We start from the raw sequence: 18,442 nt of genomic DNA, 5'->3' as shown, positions 1-18,442 counted from the left end.
AAGGTGAAGGGCATCCCGCCAAGGTGTGTGGTTGCTGGCATCCCCCTCTGGCCCACAGGGCTGGCACTGGCCCTACTTAGCCTTGGGATCGAACTGGGGAGCCACTCGGCCCCCGCTGGCCTCCATTTCCCCTTCCTCCCTCTCAGTGTCTCCTGCTGAGCCCTCTGGGTCTGGGAAGGGGTGGGGAGGGGATGTCAGGGTCACTCATGGGGTGGAAGCAGGTGGGAATTCAGCATGGAGCAGCAGGTCAGAGTCCAGGGCTTCCTGAGCCCCAAAACCTTCCCCTGCAGGGAGGGCTGCAAAGGCAGATAAATGGCTGGGCCTGCCACTGCTCCACACCCAGCCAGCCTTCTCCGGGAAGATCTGCGGACCTGTCTTCCAGCTGCAGGTGAGGGTGAGGTGGGGCAGTGGACTTGGATGTGCCGGGCCATCCTGGCGCCTGGGACCTCAGAGAGGCTCACAGGTACACGTGCGTGAAGAAGGGCCTGGGGGTGAGCAGAGTGGAACTCCGAGCACCCAGCCCACTTGGGAATGCAGGCTCAGGGCACCTGGGGGGAGGGCAGGGGAAGGTCAGGCAGGGCTGGAAGGAGGGCCACCTTTTCCTATGACCCCTTCCCTCAAAGGCCCCATGGGGACCAAGGACTAGCCTGGAGCCACTCACAGAACCCTGAGACCCCCCCCCAATCCCAGGGCCAACAAAACCGTAGTGTCCCTTCCTGCCACCTCCTGCCCCGGCTTCTCCCAATGGCTCCAGTGGGCGGGGCCTCAAGTCCTCCAGCCAGACCCAGCCAGCATTCAGCCCTCGGCTACTCCAATCCATTTCCCAGGTTAAAGGGATGTTTCCAGATGCAGGCCTGGCCACGTGCTGGCAGAAAGGGCGGCCCCGCTGTCCAAAGCCCCATAGCCCAGGAAAGTGCATGATAAGAACCATCAGGGTGAAAGGATCAGCACGGAGCTGTTGGTGCCCCGTCCAGGGCCTATGAGAAGCGGGAGAATTGTGGAGGAAGGGGGCTGGGTCCTTTCCCTCCCTTCTGGAGGACGGGGGAGTTGCCTCAACCCCCGACCCAGGACCTAGCCCAGCCATGGGGCTCTGAGAGACACCTTCATGGAGACCTAGAGGCCTGTAAGGAGGGAAGCTGGCTCTGATCCCCCTGGGCTGCCCAGTCCGGACACTGGGGTAGGGGAGGCTTGGGAAGGTTTGGCCTCTGTCCTTTGGAGCTGGGGGCATAAGAGGACCCCCCCCGCCACCTGCAGAAAGGTGGGGACAGAGGTCAGTGGAGCGAGTGGAGGGAGGGTTGGGAGAGCCACAGGGCACACGGATTCTTGGTCCCTGCAGGTCCCAAAATCCCACATTCACTCCCCTCAGAGGGCATTGCCAGTCTAGGCCCGGCTGCCTCACACCCACCCTGTCCAATCCAAGACCCCGAGCCTCTTCCCCTGCTGGGCGTACCCCTAGAGTGGCCAGGGGAGGAGGGAGGAGCCTCCAGAAGGGAGAGAGTGGGCTGTGGGCCTTGGGGAGAACTTTGGCTGCACTGAACACAGTGGCAATGATCCATTGCGACTGCCCTCACCACAGGGAAGATGGGAACCTGTGTGATCTGCCTAACCTGGGCCTTAGGAGGGGGAGGAGAGATTGATTTGGTGGAACAAGGTTAAAGGCAGGGAGGGGAGAGAAGTCCAGTGATTTAATTATTGCAGCCCACCTGCTGCAGAGTGGTCAGTAAACTGGTTGCATAAATCCCAGGACCAGGCAGCTTTTGACGGTAATCTCTTTGGCCAGATGATGTTTTGGATTCGCCAAAATCAGGGGATTTCAAACCACATTCTGGATTTCCCATTTCTCATAAAAGGCAGGTGATCTGGCTACATGGGCCCTCATCCCTGCAATGCAGTGACCAGCTGGAGCTGATGAGCAGCCACCCCCTCAGCACAGGGTTGGGAATCTCCAGTTCGCCACAGACCCCACCACTCCCCATTGCCTCCCCAGCACAGACACCAAGTTGACATTTATCTTCCCCTTTGCCCTGGTTTCCAGCAGTCGATTTTTTTTTTTTTTTTTTTTTTTTTCCACACACAGCCCTCTTCTCTCTTTCATGTTTCCTGATTGGCCTCAAGGTATTTGCATCAGTGACTCTTTTAATAGAAGCTTGGTAAAAAGCTCAGAAGAAAATGACCCAAAACGCTTACGCCAGTTTGCTAGGTGATAACAACAGCTGATTTTTATTTTTCTCGATTCTCTCTACAGTTTCCAAATTCTCTACAATGAACATGTACTTCTTTTCAATATCAAAAGACAAAAGAATTGGTACGTAAAAAGAACATCCTTCCCATCTTGAAGGTCAAGATTAAACGCTGACTCCTGCAGGAAGTCTTCCAGGATTCCCAGCCAGGAATGATGGCTCCCTGTCCCCGTGCCTGTAGCTCCAGGAGCTCTTGCTTCATGCACGCTTCACATACCAGACTGAGGGGTGGCAGGGGGAGTGTCCAGGTCAGTCATCTGTGTCCCTGCCACCTAGCACAGGCCAGCGATCAACCCGTGTGTGTTTGCTGGACAGAATTAACCATGATGGGCGGCTGAGGGTGCCTGGAGCTATTTGCAGGGACTTGGAGAGGATCCCTTAGGAGTGTCAGGCTCTAGGCCAGTGTCACCAGAGGAGGTCAGTCTCAGTCCTTGGAGTGCTGGGATGGAAACCAGATGGGACTGGCATGGTCCACAGTTCTTGCCACAAGAGGGCTTCAGAAGAGGCTGAGGGCCCCTCTCAGGCATGTGCTTGGTCAGGGTGCGCAAGGGCAATGCAGCTCATACAAAGGCCCAGATGGACAGAGGGACCTAGCCCAGCCCAGGCATCGGTCCTGAGCCTGGGTCGGGGCAGGCCAAGGCTTGTGCAGTAGACAAACATTTACAGCAGACACCAGGCAGCTCCTAGAAACCACTCCCCGAAACATAGCATTGGAATTGGGGACCCCAAGCTGTGAATGAAGGAGCAAGGAGGCCCTGGGAGAGGAGGAGAACCCCAGGGAAGATGGAGGGAGGACTGGGAGGCTAAGGGCGGGAGGGGGCCTAGGCTCAGAGGTAGGCGAGCTGCGGCTGTGCTCCTGGCAAAGGGCCTCTCCTCCGCCAGGGCTCCGGCCCTGAAGGTCTGCCCTGGGCCCCATTCGCCCTGGGTGCCACCTGAGGTTAAAATGACAGAGGATGCAGAGCACCCTCAGGGTGACCACGAGAGACAGAGCAACTGGAGCCATGTTTCTGTCCTAGGCAGGGGCACAGGATTAAGGATGTGCCAGACCCTCAAGATCCAAGGCCTGGCCCCCCAGCAACAAGGGCTGGACCCAGGGGTTGTAAGGAGAGACCAGGCCTCCACCCGGGTTAGGACAGAGGTGAGGACAGTCCCCTAGCCAGCATGGCGGTGCGCTTCTGGGCCCTGTGGGAGCTGAGTGAGAGCCGAGTAGTCCCCAAGGCCAATTCAAAAGCCCAGCCCGGGAGTCTGTCCACCACGGCAACAGCCCATCTCTCATGGTCGTTGGGCCTTCCCAAGTGTCTGGCTGACTGGCCTGGGGCTGGGCCTGGCTCGGGGGCCACAGTCAGTGTGCAGTGAGGCCGCATCTGTGCTTCCTCACACGGGCAGGTGGGCTGGAGGCCTAGATGCGGCTGGATGAGGTGCTGCCCGTGCTGATGGGGAGCCTGGCGCTGTCTGAGTTGCTCTTCAGAGGGGAGGGGCCACCCCGGGCCTGTAGCCGCATGGACCAGTACCAGAGGAAGATGAGGAAGCCTGCGGGCAGCGAAGGCACGGGGTCAGCAGGTGGGGGAGCCCTGCCCTACCCGTCCTCCTCCCTCCCCAGCCACTGTGACTCGGGTCTGCCCCACCTCCCCACCAGTGTTTGCCCAGCACGTGCTGTCGGGCACCCATGGGACCCAGCGAGCACCTCCTATGAGCCAGGCACTACGCTAAGTCCCCGTGTGGCCTCTCACTGTCACAAGCTTCCTGCAGGCCCGTCCTATTCATCACTATTCTCTTTTGTAAACAAAGAAACTGAGGCCCAGGAGGCCCAGGTAAGGGGATGTGGCTGAGCCAGGGCTCAAACCGTGGTGAACAGGCTCTGGAGCCCACTCACTTAAGCACTGTGTGATTTTGCACCCTGTAAATTAACCGCACTATGATGTATTCACAGCTCGGTAAATGTCTGTGTGAATGTACGCGCCTCACTCACAGTCCTGAGTCCCCTCATCTCATAGGCAGGAAAGAAGGCTTGAATGTTAAATAACCAAAATTTTGGTAACATCTCCCCACCACCAACTCCCAGCTCCCATTCTAGGGTGACCTTATATGGGAGGCTGGCCTTGTACCCCATGTGAGCCCCTGGGCCTGGCCATAAACCCCCTCCCATTCTGCACGGCCAGGAATAGAGGGGTGTGCATGCCTGTACGTGCACCTGAATGTACACACATAGATATAAGAACAGGAATGGACCCTGTTGGCATCAAGCCAGGGCCCTCACAACCCCGCCCCGGGATCCCACCCCTCCGCCCGTGACCTGCTGCCCTCTGGCCACGCTCTGCCTCACTGTCCTTCCTACACACAACTGGTTCCAACCTCAGGATCTTCGCTCTTGCCTCTCCCTCTGCCTGGAGCTTCCTTCCCCTAGACCAGGCCTCCTGAGTCAGTCACATGCACATGACCCCATAGGCATTTGTGAAAATGCAGATTCTGATGCAGCAGGGCCTGGGTGGCCCAGAGGCCGCATTTCCAACAAGCTCCCAACGATGCTGCTGCTGCTGGTCGTGGACCACACCTGGAGTAGGGAGGCCCCCCATCTCTCCATGGCGAGATACTTCTCTTGTCTTCACACATCTCCTATCCAGAGAGGCCTCCCTGGCCACCCTTCTTAGGGGTCCCCCACCCCAGTCCAGGCTCTGTGCAGCACGTCCTCATGACAACATCCCTACTATCTGGGACCACCTTTGATGGCTACATGCTTGTCTGCTGACGCTCAGTCTTCCCCACTAGAGCTGAGCTCCATGAGAACAGGGCCCACACCCAACCAGCTCAGCCATAGCCCTGTGGCTTTGCACAGGGCCTGCACATAGTAGGTGCTCAATAAAGACTTGTTGACCGTGGCCTGAATGTCCCCATTTTATGAATGGGATGACTGAGGCCCAGAGAAGGGAAGCCTTCATGTTCCCTGGGTGATCTCTTCCCTGCCCTGTGCTCCATGTGTAGGCACCCTGCCTGGGCCAAAGGACGGGTCTTCTCCTTACCTTGGAAGGAGGTGATGATGCTGAAAAGGTAGAGGACGACAAGCTGGAAGGTTCCAGAAGCAAAGGAGAAGAAGATCAAGGCCCAGGGTAGGCCAAGGACCAGGCTGAGGCCCAGCAGCGTCAGCACATGCGACCACTTTTGGGTGTGGGGGCGCAGTCGCAGGATCTGCACCACCATGGTGCCTAGCATGGCCATGTTGAACAGAAACACCAGGCTGAAGAGGCCCAGGTTGGTGATGTAGCTAACCAGGGAGTCCCGGATCCAGCACCTGCGGGCAAGGGCGGGAGGGCTCAGTGTGCAGCCAGCAGGGGCAGCATTTCCTGGGCTGTGGTTGTCATGTTTGTTTTCAGGATTATCCACTGTTTACAGCAAATACTGCTTGTTTTCTATTTACAGTGTTGATGTAATTTAAAAAATACATTTAAGTTAACCAGTCAGATTGTTTAAAGGAAAATATCAAGTAAGTAATAATACAGATAGTACAAAAGTGAGGCAGAAATCACTGGGTCACAATGTGAAGAGTTGAAAATTTCAAAACCACTGAGCCAATGGGAAGGATTCCTTCCCAGCCTGGAGCTCGGGAACCCTGGCTTCCAGGCTGGGTTCAGGGGATCCACGGGCAGGGCCACTGCCAGCCTGGGTGAATCGGGTGAGTGGGGAAGGACTGGACTTCAACCACACTCATCTCCTGCCTTTGAACAGCACACCAGCCCTCAGTGTGGCCAAGAGTGGATCTCTCCCCTCCCTGAGCCTCCGTCTTCCCATCTGCCTGGGGAGACAGAGAGGTGCTGCTGAGGAATGTGTTGAGGCTCATCTGCTCCAACCCATACCCACATTCATGCACGAAGAAACCGAGGCTCAGAGAAGGGCCAGGGCCTGCACAAGGTCACCTCGTGAGTGAGTGGTGGATCCAGGCCTTTTCTCACCCTCCATGACTCAGACCAGTGCTCTGGTCACTGCCAGGCCAATTCCTTGAGCAGACTGGAACCCAGGTGTCTCCTGGCCAGCATGACCTGGGCCCGGCCTGCACTCTGGCCTCTGTACCCAGAGATCCACCTTCCTGCCCCCATTGCACACAGCCACTCACATGGAAGGGTAGATGACGCTCTCTGGAGTCCTATGCACAGCCAGGATGATGGGGCCATAGTTGTCCACATCCACCAGGGCCACCAGCGTCACCAGAAAGATGGGGAAGCCTGAGGGTGGCAATGCATGTTGCTCCACTTCCCGCTCTCTGAGGCCTGCCCCTTCCCTGCTGGCCTCAGGGGGTCTGGAGGGCGAGGGCCCCTCTGAAGTGTGGGCTCTCAAAGCCAACACAGCCCCATCTGGTGGCGAAGTTCTCCCAAGCTTGAACCCTCCCCCTCACCTTTCCAGTTCGGGTTTCCTATAAGGGGAAGCCATCTCCTCCAACCTCAGCCCTGCCCTTCATCGCCCCGGGGGCCCCTGGGAGAAAGGCCTGTGGGTCTCTGCTGCAGGGCTGGATGTCACAGGGGAGATGGGAAGGGCAGAGAGTTTAGAAAGGACAGCAAGAGTTCTGCCATCAGGGGACGTCTGCACTGGGCCTTGACCTCGTCCATTAGGTGGAGATTGGAAGCTCCCTCGAGCGGGCTGCCCACCTCCAAACACAGTGTCCCCACACAGAGACACCTCCAAACACACACAGTGTCCCCACACAGAGACCTCCAAACACAGCGTCCTCACACAGACACATCCAAACACAGCGTCCTCACACAGACACCTCCAAACACAGCGTCCCCACACAGACACCTCCAAACACAGCGTCCTCACACAGACACCTCCAAACACAGTGTCCCCACACACAGACACCTCCAAACACAGCGTCCCCACACACAGACACCTCCAAACACAGTGTCCCCACACAGAGACACCTCCAAACACACACAGTGTCCTCACACAGACACCTCCAAACACAGCGTCCTCACACAGAGACACCTCCAAACACAGCGTCCCCACACACAGACACCTCCAAACACAGCGTCCCCACACACAGACACCTCCAAACACAGCGTCCCCACACACAGACACCTCCAAACACAGCGTCCCCACACACAGACACCTCCAAACACAGCGTCCCCACACACAGACACCTCCAAACACAGCGTCCCCACACAGAGACACCTCCAAACACAGTGTCCCCACACACAGACACCTCCAAACACAGTGTCCCCACACAGAGACACCTCCAAACACAGTGTCCCCACACACAGAAACCTCCAAACACAGTGTCCCCACACACAGACACCTCCAAACACACACAGTGTCCTCACACAGAGACACCTCCAAACACAGTGTCCCCACACAGACACCTCCAAACACAGTGTCCCCACACACAGACACCTCCAAACACAGTGTCCCCACACAGACACCTCCAAACACACAGTGTCCCCACACACAGACACCTCCAAACACAGTGTCCTCACACAGACACCTCCAAACACACACAGTGTCCCCACACACAGACACCTCCAAACACAGTGTCCTCACACAGACACCTCCAAACACAGTGTCCCCACACACAGACACCTCCAAACACACACAGTGTCCCCACACAGAGACACCTCCAAACACAGTGTCCCCACACAGACACCTCCAAACACAGTGTCCTCACACAGACACCTCCAAACACAGCGTCCCCACACACAGACACCTCCAAACACAGCGTCCTCACACACAGACACCTCCAAACACAGCGTCCTAACACACAGACACCTCCAAACACAGCGTCCCCACACAGACACCTCCAAACACAGCGTCCTCACACAGACACCTCCAAACACAGCGTCCCCACACAGACACCTCCAAACACAGCGTCCTCACACAGACACCTCCAAAAACAGCGTCCTCACACACGGACACCTCCAAACACAGCGTCCTCACACAGACACCTCCAAACACAGCGTCCTCACACACGGACACCTCCAAACACAGCGTCCCCACACAGACACCTCCAAACACACACAGTGTCTCCACACAGAGACACCTCCAAACACAGTGTCCCCACACAGACACCTCCAAACACAGGGTCCTCACACAGACACCTCCAAACACAGGGTCCTCACACAGACACCTCCAAACACACACAGTGTCCCCACACAGACACCTCCAAACACAGTGTCCCCACACAGAGACACCTCCAAACACAGTGTCCCCACACACAGACACCTCCAAACACAGTGTCCTCACACAGACACCTCCAAACACAGCGTCCTCACACAGACACCTCCAAACACAGTGTCCCCACACACAGACACCTCCAAACACAGTGTCCTCACACAGACACCTCCAAACACAGCGTCCTCACACAGACACCTCCAAACACACACAGTGTCCTCACACAGAGACACCTCCAAACACAGTGTCCCCACACACAGACACCTCCAAACACACACAGTGTCCTCACACAGAGACACCTCCAAACACAGTGTCCCCACACAGAGACACCTCCAAACACAGTGTCCCCACACAGAGACAATTCCAACCACAGTGTCCCCACACACAGACACCTCCAAACACAGTGTCACCACACAGACACCTCCAAACACACACAGTGTCCCCACACAGAGACACCTCCAAACACAGTGTCCCCACACAGACACCTCCAAACACACACAGTGACCCACACACAGACACCTCCAAACACAGTGTCCCCACACAGACACCTCCAAACACAGTGTCCCCACACAGAGACACCTCCAAACACAGTGTCCCCACACAGAGACACCTCCAAACACAGTGTCCCCACACAGACACCTCCAAACACAGTGTCCCCACACAGACACCTCCAAACACACACAGTCTCCCCACACACAGACACCTCCAAACACAGTGTCCTCACACAGACACCTCCAAACACAGCGTCCCCACACACAGACACCTCCAAACACAGCGTCCTCACACACAGACACCTCCAAACACAGCGTCCTCACACACAGACACCTCCAAACACAGCGTCCTCACACACAGACACCTCCAAACACAGCGTCCTCACACACAGACACCTCCAAACACAGCGACCCCACACAGACACCTCCAAACACAGCGTCCTCACACAGACACCTCCAAACACAGTGTCCTCACACAGACACCTCAAAACACAGTGTCCCCACACAGACACCTCCAAACACACACAGTGTCCCCACACAGAGACACCTCCAAACACAGTGTCCCCACACAGACACCTCAAAACACAGTGTCCCCACACAGACACCTCCAAACACAGTGTCCCCACACACAGACACCTCCAAACACAGTGTCCCCACACAGACACCTCCAAACACACAGTGTCCCCACACAGAGACACCTCCAAACACAGTGTCCTCACACAGACACCTCCAAACACAGTGTCCCCACACACAGACACCTCCAAACACAGCGGCCCCACACACAGACACCTCCAAACACAGCGTCCCCACACAGAGACACCTCCAAACACAGTGTCCCCACACAGACACCTCCAAACACACACAGTCTCCCCACACACAGACACCTCCAAACACAGTGTCCTCACACAGACACCTCCAAACACAGCGTCCCCACACACAGACACCTCCAAACACAGCGTCCTCACACACAGACACCTCCAAACACAGTGTCCCCACACAGAGACACCTCCAAACACACACAGTGTCCTCACACAGACACCTCCAAACACAGTGTCCCCACACACAGACACCTCCAAACACAGCGTCCTCACACAGACACCTCCAAACACAGCGTCACCACACACAGACACCTCCAAACACAGCGTCCCCACACACAGACACCTCCAAACACAGCGTCCCCACACACAGACACCTCCAAACACAGCGTCCCCACACACAGACACCTCCAAACACAGCGTCCCCACACACAGACACCTCCAAACACAGCGTCCCCACACACAGACACCTCCAAACACAGCGTCCCCACACACAGACACCTCCAAACACAGCGTCCCCACACACAGACACCTCCAAACACAGCGTCCCCACACACAGACACCTCCAAACACAGCGTCCCCACACACAGACACCTCCAAACACAGCGTCCCCACACACAGACACCTCCAAACACAGCGTCCCCACACAGAGACACCTCCAAACACAGCGTCCCCACACACAGACACCTCCAAACACAGCGTCCCCACACACAGACACCTCCAAACACACACAGTGTCCTCACACACAGACACCTCCAAACACACACAGTGTCCCCACACAGAGACACCTCCAAACACACACAGTGTCCTCACACAGACACCTCCAAACACAGTGTCCCCACACAGACACCTCCAAACACAGTGTCCCCACACACAGACACCTCCAAACACAGTGTCCCCACACAGACACCTCCAAACACACAGTGTCCCCACACAGAGACACCTCCAAACACAGTGTCCTCACACAGACACCTCCAAACACAGTGTCCCCACACACAGACACCTCCAAACACACACAGTGTCCCCACACAGAGACACCTCCAAACACAGTGTCCCCACACAGACACCTCCAAACACAGTGTCCTCACACAGACACCTCCAAACACACACAGTGTCCCCACACAGAGACACCTCCAAACACAGTGTCCCCACACAGACACCTCCAAACACAGTGTCCTCACACAGACACCTCCAAACACAGCGTCCCCACACACAGACACCTCCAAACACAGCGTCCTCACACACAGACACCTCCAAACACAGCGTCCTAACACACAGACACCTCCAAACACAGCGTCCCCACACAGACACCTCCAAACACAGCGTCCTCACACAGACACCTCCAAACACAGCGTCCCCACACAGACACCTCCAAACACAGCGTCCTCACACAGACACCTCCAAACACACACAGTGTCCCCACACAGACACCTCCAAACACAGCGTCCTCACACAGACACCTCCAAAAACAGCGTCCTCACACACGGACACCTCCAAACACAGTGTCCCCACACACAGACACCTCCAAACACAGCGTCCTCACACAGACACCTCCAAACACAGCGTCCTCACACACAGACACCTCCAAACACAGCGTCCTCACACAGACACCTCCAAACACAGCGTCCCCACACAGACACCTCCAAACACACACAGTGTCCCCACACAGAGACACCTCCAAACACAGTGTCCCCACACACAGACACCTCCAAACACAGTGTCCCCACACACAGACACCTCCAAACACAGTGTCCCCACACAGACACCTCCAAACACACACAGTGTCCCCACACAGAGACACCTCCAAACACAGTGTCCCCACACAGACACCTCCAAACACACACAGTGACCCACACACAGACACCTCCAAACACAGTGTCCCCACACAGAGACACCTCCAAACACAGTGTCCCCACACAGAGACACCTCCAAACACAGTGTCCCCACACAGAGACACCTCCAAACACAGTGTCCCCACACAGAGACACCTCCAAACACAGCGTCCCCACACAGAGACACCTCCAAACACAGCGTCCTCACACAGACACCTCCAAACACAGCGTCCCCACACACAGACACCTCCAAACACAGCGTCCTCACACACAGACACCTCCAAACACAGCGTCCTCACACACAGACACCTCCAAACACAGCGTCCCCACACAGACACCTCCAAACACAGCGTCCTCACACACAGACACCTCCAAACACAGTGTCCCCACACAGAGACACCTCCAAACACACACAGTGTCCTCACACAGACACCTCCAAACACAGTGTCCCCACACAGACACCTCCAAACACAGCGTCCTCACACAGACACCTCCAAACACAGCGTCCCCACACAGACACCTCCAAACACAGCGTCCCCACACACAGACACCTCCAAACACAGCGTCCCCACACACAGACACCTCCAAACACAGCGTCCCCACACAGAGACACCTCCAAACACAGCGTCCCCACACACAGACACCTCCAAACACAGCGTCCCCACACACAGACACCTCCAAACACAGCGTCCCCACACACAGACACCTCCAAACACAGCGTCCCCACACACAGACACCTCCAAACACAGCGTCCCCACACACAGACACCTCCAAACACAGCGTCCTCACACAGACACCTCCAAACACAGCGTCCCCACACAGACACCTCCAAACACAGTGTCCCCACACACAGACACCTCCAAACACACACAGTGTCCTCACACACAGACACCTCCAAACACACACAGTGTCCTCACACAGAGACACCTCCAAACACAGTGTCCTCACACACAGACACCTCCAAACACAGTGTCCCCACACAGACACCTCCAAACACAGTGTCCCCACACACAGACACCTCCAAACACAGTGTCCCCACACAGACACCTCCAAACACACAGTGTCCCCACACAGAGACACCTCCAAACACAGTGTCCTCACACAGACACCTCCAAACACAGTGTCCCCACACACAGACACCTCCAAACACACACAGTGTCCCCACACAGAGACACCTCCAAACACAGTGTCCCCACACAGACACCTCCAAACACAGTGTCCTGACACACAGACACCTCCAAACACAGTGTCCTCACACAGACACCTCCAAACACACACAGTGTCCCCACACAGAGACACCTCCAAACACAGTGTCCCCACACAGACACCTCCAAACACAGTGTCCTCACACAGACACCTCCAAACACAGCGTCCCCACACACAGACACCTCCAAACACAGCGTCCTCACACACAGACACCTCCAAACACAGCGTCCCCACACAGACACCTCCAAACACAGCGTCCTCACACAGACACCTCCAAACACAGCGTCCCCACACAGACACCTCCAAACACAGCGTCCTCACACAGACACCTCCAAACACAGCGTCCTCACACACGGACACCTCCAAACACAGCGTCCCCACACAGACACCTCCAAACACACACAGTGTCCCCACACAGAGACACCTCCAAACACAGTGTCCCCACACAGACACCTCCAAACACAGTGTCCTCACACAGACACCTCCAAACACAGGGTCCTCACACAGACAGCTCCAAACACAGTGTCCCCACACAGAGACACCTCCAAACACAGCGTCCTCACACAGACACCTCCAAACACACACAGTGTCCTCACACACAGACACCTCCAAACACACACAGTGTCCCCACACAGAGACACCTCCAAACACAGTGTCCCCACACAGAGACACCTCCAAACACAGTGTCCCCACACAGAGACACCTCCAAACACACACAGTGTCCCCACACAGAGACACCTCCAAACACAGTGTCCCCACACAGACACCTCCAAACACAGTGTCCCCACACACAGACACCTCCAAACACAGTGTCCCCACACACAGACACCTCCAAACACAGTGTCCCCACACAGACACCTCCAAACACACACAGTGTCCCCACACAGAGACACCTCCAAACACAGTGTCCCCACACAGACACCTCCAAACACACACAGTGACCCACACACAGACACCTCCAAACACAGTGTCCTCACACAGAGACACCTCCAAACACAGTGTCCCCACACACAGACACCTCCAAACACACACAGTGTCCCCACACAGAGACACCTCCAATCACAGTGTCCCCACACAGACACCTCCAAACACAGTGTCCCCACACAGACACCTCCAAACACACACAGTCTCCCCACACACAGACACCTCCAAACACAGTGTCCTCACACAGACACCTCCAAACACAGCGTCCCCACACACAGACACCTCCAAACACAGCGTCCTCACACAGACACCTCCAAACACACACAGTGTCCCCACACAGAGACACCTCCAAACACAGTGTCCCCACACAGACACCTCCAAACACAGCGTCCTCACACAGACACCTCCAAACACAGCGTCCTCACACAGACACCTCCAAACCACACAGTGTCCCCACACAGAGACACCTCCAAACACAGTGTCCCCACACAGACACCTCCAAACACAGCGTCCTCACACAGACACCTCCAAACACAGCGTCCTCACACAGACACCTCCAAACACAGCGTCCCCACACAGAGACACCTCCAAACACAGCGTCCCCACACACAGACACCTCCAAACACAGCGTCCCCACACAGACACCTCCAAACACAGCGTCCTCACACACGGACACCTCCAAACACAGTGTCCCCACACACAGACACCTCCAAACACAGCGTCCTCACACAGACACCTCCAAACACAGCGTCCTCACACAGACACCTCCAAACACAGTGTCCCCACACACAGACACCTCCAAACACAGCGTCCTCACACAGACACCTCCAAACACAGCGTCCTCACACACGGACACCTCCAAACACAGCGTCCCCACACAGACACCTCCAACACACACAGTGTCCCCACACAGAGACACCTCCAAACACAGTGTCCCCACACAGACACCTCCAAACACAGTGTCCTCACACAGACACCTCCAAACACAGGGTCCTCACACAGACACCTCCAAACACAGTGTCCCCACACAGAGACACCTCCAAACACAGCGTCCTCACACAGACACCTCCAAACACACACAGTGTCCTCACACAGAGACACCTCCAAACACAGTGTCCCCACACACAGACACCTCCAAACACAGTGTCCCCACACACAGACACCTCCAAACACAGTGTCCCCACACAGACACCTCCAAACACACACAGTGTCCCCACACAGAGACACCTCCAAACACAGTGTCCCCACACAGACACCTCCAAACACAGTGTCCCCACACACAGACACCTCCAAACACAGTGTCCCCACACACAGACACCTCCAAACACAGTGTCCCCACACACAGACACCTCCAAACACAGTGTCCCCACACAGACACCTCCAAACACACACAGTGTCCCCACACAGAGACACCTCCAAACACAGTGTCCCCACACAGACACCTCCAAACACACACAGTGACCCACACACAGACACCTCCAAACACAGTGTCCCCACACAGACACCTCCAAACACAGTGTCCCCACACAGAGACACCTCCAAACACAGTGTCCCCACACAGAGACACCTCCAAACACAGTGTCCCCACACAGAGACACCTCCAAACACAGTGTCCCCACACAGACACCTCCAAACACAGTGTCCCCACACAGACACCTCCAAACACACACAGTCTCCCCACACACAGACACCTCCAAACACAGTGTCCTCACACAGACACCTCCAAACACAGCGTCCCCACACACAGACACCTCCAAACACAGCGTCCTCACACACAGACACCTCCAAACACAGTGTCCTCACACACAGACACCTCCAAGCACAGCGTCCTCACACACAGACACCTCCAAACACAGCGTCCTCACACACAGACACCTCCAAACACAGCGTCCTCACACACAGACACCTCCAAACACAGCGTCCTCACACAGACACCTCCAAACACAGTGTCCTCACACAGACACCTCAAAACACAGTGTCCCCACACAGACACCTCCAAACACACACACTGTCCCCACACAGAGACACCTCCAAACACAGTGTCCCCACACAGACACCTCAAAACACAGTGTCCCCACACAGACACCTCCAAACACACACAGTGTCCCCACACAGAGACACCTCCAAACACAGTGTCCCCACACAGACACCTCCAAACACAGTGTCCCCACACAGACACCTCCAAACACACACAGTGTCCCCACACAGAGACACCTCCAAACACAGTGTCCCCACACAGAGACACCTCCAAACACAGTGTCCCCACACAGACACCTCCAAACACAGCGTCCTCACACAGACACCTCCAAACACACACAGTGTCCCCACACAGACACCTCCAAACACACACAGTGTCCCCACACAGAGACACCTCCAAACACAGTGTCCCCACACAGACACCTCCAAACACAGTGTCCCCACACACACAGATACCTCCAAACACAGTGTCCCCACACAGACACCTCCAAACACACACAGTGTCCCCACACAGAGACACCTCCAAACACAGTGTCCTCACACAGACACCTCCAAACACAGTGTCCCCACACACAGACACCTCCAAACACACACAGTGTCCTCACACAGACACCTCCAAACACCCACAGTGTCCTCACACAGAGACACCTCCAAACACAGTGTCCCCACACAGACACCTCCAAACACACACAGTGTCCTCACACAGAGACACCTCCAAACACAGTGTCCCCACACACAGACACCTCCAAACACACACAGTGTCCCCACACACAGAGACACCTCCAAACACAGTGTCCCCACACACAGACACCTCCAAACACAGTGTCCCCACACAGACACCTCCAAACACACACAGTGTCCCCACACAGAGACACCTCCAAACACAGTGTCCCCACACAGACACCTCCAAACACAGTGTCCCCACACAGAGACACCTCCAAACACAGTGTCCTCACACACAGACACCTCCAAACACAGCGTCCCCACACACAGACACCTCCAAACACAGCGTCCCCACACAGAGACACCTCCAAACACAGTGTCCCCACACACAGACACCTCCAAACACACACAGTGTCCCCACACACAGACACCTCCAAACACAGTGTCCCCACACAGACACCTCCAAACACAGTGTCCCCACACAGACACCTCCAAACACACACAGTGTCCCCACACAGAGACACCTCCAAACACAGTGTCCCCACACAGAGACACCTCCAAACACAGTGTCCCCACACACAGACACCTCCAAACACACACAGTGTCCTCACACAGACACCTCCAAACACAGCGTCCTCACACACAGACACCTCCAAACACACACAGTGTCCTCACACAGACACCTCCAAACACACACAGTGTCCTCACACAGACACCTCCAAACACAGTGTCCCCACACACAGACACCTCCAAACACACACAGTGTCCTCACACAGACACCTCCAAACACAGTGTCCCCACACAGAGACACCTCCAAACACACACAGTGTCCCCACACAGACACCTCCAAACACACACAGTGTCCTCACACAGACACCTCCAAACACAGTGTCCCCACACAGACACCTCCAAACACACACACTGTCCCCACACAGAGACACCTCCAAACACAGTGTCCCCACACAGAGACACCTCCAAACACAGTGTCCCCACACAGACACCTCCAAACACAGTGTCCCCACACAGAGACACCTCCAAACACAGTGTCCTCACACACAGACACCTCCAAACACACACAGTGTCCCCACACAGACACCTCCAAACACAGTGTCCCCACACAGAGACACCTCCAAACACAGTGTCCTCACACAGACACCTCCAAACACAGTGTCCCCACACACAGACACCTCCAAACACACACAGTGTCCCCACACAGAGACACCTCCAAACACAGTGTCCCCACACAGACACCTCCAAACACAGTGTCCCCACACACACAGATACCTCCAAACACAGTGTCCCCACACAGACACCTCCAAACACACACAGTGTCCCCACACAGAGACACCTCCAAACACAGTGTCCCCACACAGAGACACCTCCAAACACAGTGTCCTCACACAGACACCTCCAAACACAGTGTCCCCACACACAGACACCTCCAAACACACACAGTGTCCCCACACAGAGACACCTCCAAACACAGTGTCCCCACACAGACACCTCCAAACACAGTGTCCCCACACACACAGATACCTCCAAACACAGTGTCCCCACACAGACACCTCCAAACACACACAGTGTCCCCACACAGAGACACCTCCAAACACAGTGTCCCCACACAGACACCTCCAAACACAGCGTCCTCACACACAGACACCTCCAAACACAGCGTCCTCACACACAGACACCTCCAAACACAGCGTCCCCACACACAGACACCTCCAAACACAGCGTCCCCACACACAGACACCTCCAAACACAGCGTCCCCACACACAGACACCTCCAAACACAGCGTCCCCACACAGACACCTCCAAACACAGCGTCCCCACACACAGACACCTCCAAACACAGTGTCCTCACACACAGACACCTCCAAACACACACAGTGTCCCCACACAGACACCTCCAAACACAGTGTCCTCACACAGAGACACCTCCAAAGGAATTTCATGCAAATGGGGGAATGGACAAAGAAGGGGTCCAATGACAAACCCACAGAGAGCAGCAAGCTGGAGTCAGGGGCATGCAGAGGTTGGGGGTCTGTGCAACGTCCAAAAAGACTTGTGGCATCATGATCCCCTGGGCTGTAGGTCTGATAAAAGGGGGCTGAGCCACAGGTGAATTGAACAGTCATTGGCC

At 55.9% G+C, this 18,442-nt stretch overlaps 2 protein-coding genes across 52 annotated transcripts in view; both read right to left on the bottom strand.

Moving 5' to 3' along the window:
* Window positions 1-2,192: 2,192 nt before the first annotated feature.
* ADGRG1 (adhesion G protein-coupled receptor G1) overlaps window positions 2,193-18,442 on the bottom strand; it is a 55,017-nt gene continuing 38,767 nt past the window's right edge. For 50 of the 51 annotated variants that reach the window (XM_015126169.3, XM_077983288.1, XM_077983307.1 and 47 more), the window contains exons 12-14: window positions 6,346-6,454; window positions 5,258-5,526; window positions 2,193-3,770 (exon numbers count right to left, since the gene is read on the bottom strand). In XM_015126169.3, the coding sequence (XP_014981655.2) occupies window positions 3,640-3,770; window positions 5,258-5,526; window positions 6,346-6,454 (509 nt within the window). In that variant the 3' untranslated portion in view covers window positions 2,193-3,639. 51 annotated transcript variants of the gene reach the window in all.
* Window positions 6,346-18,376, bottom strand: LOC144338323 (uncharacterized). The gene is made up of 3 exons (XM_077987053.1): window positions 18,300-18,376; window positions 8,690-8,782; window positions 6,346-7,866 (listed from the first exon to the last, which is right to left on the bottom strand). The coding sequence occupies exons 1-3, from the start codon at window positions 18,374-18,376 to the stop codon at window positions 6,684-6,686; spliced, it is 1,353 nt and encodes a 450-aa protein (XP_077843179.1). The 3' UTR covers window positions 6,346-6,683.

This window comes from Macaca mulatta, chromosome 20, assembly GCF_049350105.2.
Source record: "Macaca mulatta isolate MMU2019108-1 chromosome 20, T2T-MMU8v2.0, whole genome shotgun sequence".
Taxonomy (NCBI): domain Eukaryota; kingdom Metazoa; phylum Chordata; class Mammalia; order Primates; family Cercopithecidae; genus Macaca; species Macaca mulatta.
The sequence above is the reverse complement of the archived record's forward strand: the minus strand, read 5'-3'. Positions and strand labels throughout refer to the sequence as shown.